At 61.9% G+C, this 4,212-nt stretch overlaps 1 protein-coding gene across 2 annotated transcripts; it reads left to right on the forward strand.

Annotated features, from left to right (window-relative positions):
• Window positions 1–6: 6 nt before the first annotated feature.
• LOC121024509 (uncharacterized) lies at window positions 7–3,857 on the forward strand. Of its 2 annotated transcripts, none has more exons than XM_040466735.1 (2): window positions 7–1,785; window positions 1,918–3,857. In XM_040466735.1, exon 2 carries the CDS (start codon window positions 2,695–2,697, stop codon window positions 3,595–3,597), a length of 903 nt encoding a protein of 300 aa, XP_040322669.1. In that variant the 5' UTR covers window positions 7–1,785; window positions 1,918–2,694; the 3' UTR covers window positions 3,598–3,857. The 2 variants fall into 2 exon arrangements, with proteins under 2 accessions (XP_040322669.1, XP_040322670.1); XM_040466736.1 differs by having other exon boundaries at window positions 1,965–3,857.
• Window positions 3,858–4,212: the final 355 nt, after the last annotated feature.

Here is a 4,212-nt window from a genome sequence, read left to right on the forward strand (position 1 = left end):
GGGGGGCGCACCCTCAAAGTCCCGCAACCCAGCTTCGGGGAAGGGTGCTACAGCATCCCAGCTCACACTTCTCCCACGCCAGGGAGCTCACTACCAGCAGCGGCCCAGCCCTCGCCAGTGGCTCCGCCTCTCCCTCGCCCTGCAGCTCAGTGCCCACTCCCCTCTGCCCTCACCCCAGGCTACCAGCCCCACCCTGTGGCTTCTCCCCTCCCCCCACCCCCATGCTTCCCCTTCCTGGATCCACCCCACTCCCCACCATCAAGTCGAATTTCTGCCGGTGTGATTCATCAAGGGCTGGAGGTTAGCAGGGAGCGGAGGAGATGACCAGTGACAGGAAGAGAAAGGACCGGTGGGGAGCATCAGGGCAGTGATGCCGGCCGGAGGAGAAAGGCAGCTGGGACGGACGGAGGCGAGGGAGGGGGCACTGCCTCTGACCCGGGCAGTGCGCCCGCCCGGGGCTCTCAGGTGGGATGGCAGTCTATGCTGCCGTCTGTCCAGCTCATCCTGGGTGTCGGGCCCTGGGCTAAGTGCCTTCAGAGGCCATCTCTGTGCGCCCTCAAAATGACCCTCCAAGAGCTCCCGGGCCCACCTTCAAGATGTACTAGTTTCCCACCTGCCGGAACAAGTGAGCGCAAACTTTCAACGCCGATCGTTACCAAGTTCTGCAGGTCAAGAAGTGGGTCTCACTGGGCTACAATCGCGGCCTGGCCAGGGCTGGCTCCTTCTGGAGGTTCTGCAGGAGAATCTGTTTCCTGGTCCTTCGCGGCTTCCGGAGGCACCTGCATCCCCTGCGTAGCGCCCTCCTCCACCCTCAAGGCAGGGGCACCAGGCCAAGCCCTCGTCCCGCCCTCCGGCTCTGGTTCCTTCTTCTGCCCCTCCCCCAGTTTTAAGGAACCCTGTGATTACACTGGGCCCAGACAATCTCCGCGTCTCAAGCTTACTAGCAACTTCACTCCGTCTGCAGCTTTAAACCTTTTGCTGTGCAGGTAACATGCGCACAGATCCCGGGGACTAGGGTGCGGACGTCTGGAGGAGACCTCCTTCTGCCCCCTGCAGACGGCCCTCTCGCACAACCACCTCACATGGAAAATTACTCACCCCAAACTTTGAGGTCCCCCAAACTCTCAACAGCATCAAGTCAAGCCCCAAACGTCACCTAAGTCACTCCATCAGGTATGGGTGAGACTTGCATGATCCATCCCAGTGCAAAACCCCTTTCCACGTGCCATCTTTGACACAGGAAATGCTACCTGCTTCCAGAATACAAAGGTGGGGCAGGCACAGGACATTTCCATCCCCAAGGGGGAAGACAAGTGGAAGGGGAGACAGCGGAAGGAAGTGGGCATCACTGGGCCCAGCCAGGCAAACCCCACGAGCTGCTGGCAAGGCCTGGGAATAACTTTGTGGCTCAAGGCTCTCCCCTCTGGGCTCGCAGCTCCCCCTGCAGGCCACGCTTTCTTTCAAGAAAGGCAGCCCAGCAGCTGCCGGTTCCCCGTTCCCCCGTGTCTCCTGCCCACGGGGCCGGATTCCCTCCTCCCTATGCGCCCTCATCCCATCTGGCAGGGTTTCTGGTGCGTGAGATTCTCAAGCACGGCATGGGTCTCCTGTGTACGCCATGGGGATTTGCTCCACAAGACGAGAGGCGCCTCCAGATCCTTCCAAAAAAATCTTTTCTTCTGTTTTGGCTTTTGCCGAGAGGAAGGAGGCGTCTGTCAGTCATGCGTACAATCTCCTCCGAGTGCCCTCCGCAGGACTGAATGCTCTGACCTTACTCATCTTGCCCAGGTATTAACCAAAGGCTGTCCAGCTGCGCCCTCAACTTGTTCTCTAGAGCACATGGTCTCTGACCATGAACCTGCCGTCCTTTGGCTCGGCTAAGTTCCCAAACCGTCAAGTGCCAGGTCCTTTTGGTTCAAGAGCTCTGCCTTCCGTCTGACTCTCCTCCCCCGTGTCGCCACGAGCAGCAGAGCAGCAGGAAACGACGCTGCGCAGCTACACTTTGCTTGGAAACTTTCCCGGCTACACATCCACGCGGACTGCTCCCAAGTCCTGCTTTCCTACGACCGAGGGGCAGAACTCGGCGGAGCTTTCCATGAGGTAATGCTGCACATCCAGCCTCCGTTCCCGCTGACATGGGCCCCGCTGTTCTGGGCCCTCGCCGGCAGCGCCCCACATCCCTGCTTCTGCCGACAGACGCTCGCGCTGGCTCCGGGCAGTCCTCAAGGTGAAGTCACCAGGGTTCCTCCACGGCGCCCCTCGTTTACTCCTGGGTCTTTGGTAGGGGACACATCAATGTCCGGGCCCCCTCCTACCAATCGTCTTGCTTCAGAAAACCGAAGCTTTTTCCACTGTGCCCCTCAAAATCCTTCCAGCCTCTGCCACTGCCGCACCCCAAGGCCGCTTCTAAATTTTATGTGTTTGCTGCAGTAGCACCCCACCCCGGGACCGAAATCTGCATTTATTTCCTGTCCCCGCTGTGGCTGCTTACCACAAACCTGGGGGCTTACGTCGCAGCTCTGGGAGACAGAAGTCCAAGATGGTCCCTCCTGGGCGACAATCCCATGTCAGCACAGCTGCTCCTCCCTGAGGCTCAGTGGGGACAAAACGTTTTCTTCCTCTTCCAGCTTCTCGAGGTGCTGCGCTCTGACCCAGGGCCCTTTCTCTCCCCTTCATCGAGCCTCTCCCTCCACCGATATGGAGTCCTGTGTGCTTTCTCGCTTTCCGGGAAGAGCTGACGACGGGGTGTGGGCGGGTAAGCGAACGGCTTGTCGGGGCAGAGCGGGGACTCCACTCCGGGTGCGCCCACCGAAAGCTGAGTCCTCGGCACGGAGCCCAGCTGCCCCGAGAGCGCCGCGTGCAGCCACTTGCCGTGCGGGCCAAGGAACCAATGCAGAGGCGAGAAGGCTTCCCCGAGGCTTAAGCGGGCCGGGATGTTCTGACTCTTGCAGCAAAGAGCCAGCCAGCTGGAGGAGAGCACAGGGCACTGCCCTCGCCCTCGGGAGGTGTGCAGACTGCTCCTCATCCTGGCTGCCTGTCCCTTCCTGGGTAGACTTTCTGAGGCCCTGTGCCAGTGCTGTGCCCACGGATCCCACAGCTCTTTCCCGAGTCAGAGCTACACGGACCACGTGTGTCCTGGACAGCTTTCTGCAGATGCAGGTGTCACACACGTACGCTCACACGCAGAGACCACGACTCCCACCGTGTACGGGGTGTTGGGGGAAGGAACAGGACAGCCGTCGACAGCCAGAGAAGGCAGTCCCCAGGCCAGATGTCAGGGCACGGCGCCCTCTTCTCTCTACTCTGCCCACACAGTACCTCGACCGACTCCAGGGTTCAGGTACCCCTTCCCCTTCTGCTCCCCAAGCCTGGCCTTGCCCCTGCATTCATCCCACTCCGGAGCTCTCCCCTAAGCTCACCCCTCGGACCACACTGCCGGGCCAGCGCCAGCCCTTGCAGCAGCCCCGGGGCCGGGCGGGCCGGCAAGCCCCCCCCCCCCCACTCCAGAGCAGACTCTGGGGTCCCTGCCACCTGCACAGGAAGGCACAGCACGAGAGATCATGCCCCCCCCCCCCCGGACACTCAGGAGACAAGGCATGACCCCCACACCCCCAGCTTCCCGAGGTCCTGCAGGCCCAGGCTGTGGACACGGGTCAGCAGGGGAGCCTGTGGTTGGCCCTGGCAGGAAGAGCCCAGCCTGGGGTGGGCAGAGACCACACGAGGGGGCGGGAGGCAGGCCACCTTCAGTCTGGCACCAGCCCTGGCACTCTCAGCAAGGGTCATCGAGACGCCGAGGATACACACAGGCGCTGACCTGAGAGAATTCTTTTTATTACGACCGACCGAACAGGTGAGCGGAGCAGGGACACCCAGCCTTCCGCCAACAGCCGCTTCTCCACACAGGCCGTCCGTCCGCCCAGGCACCTCGGTCCTAGGCCCAGCTAGTCCAGGGGCCCTCGTGGGCAGCAGGGGCGGGAGAGAGGGGGACATGGCCACAGGGTCAGGGCCCCTGTGGGGCACCCCCGGCCACGCCCACCCTACCCCACCTGCTCTGAGCCGCCAACAGCCAAGATCCAAGCAAGGCCAGGAAGAGGGAGGTCTGAAGGGGGGGATGGGGCGGAATCTCTAGAATAACCCCACCCTGATGCCAAACCAAAGCGAGCCAGAGTCCCTCCTGGGAAGGAGCCCCGGCTCTCACTGGTGTGTTTCTCTCAA

The sequence above is a fragment of the Herpailurus yagouaroundi genome, unplaced genomic scaffold (genome assembly GCF_014898765.1).
Source record: "Herpailurus yagouaroundi ecotype Mexico unplaced genomic scaffold, PumYag 65477, whole genome shotgun sequence".
NCBI lineage: Eukaryota > Metazoa > Chordata > Mammalia > Carnivora > Felidae > Herpailurus > Herpailurus yagouaroundi.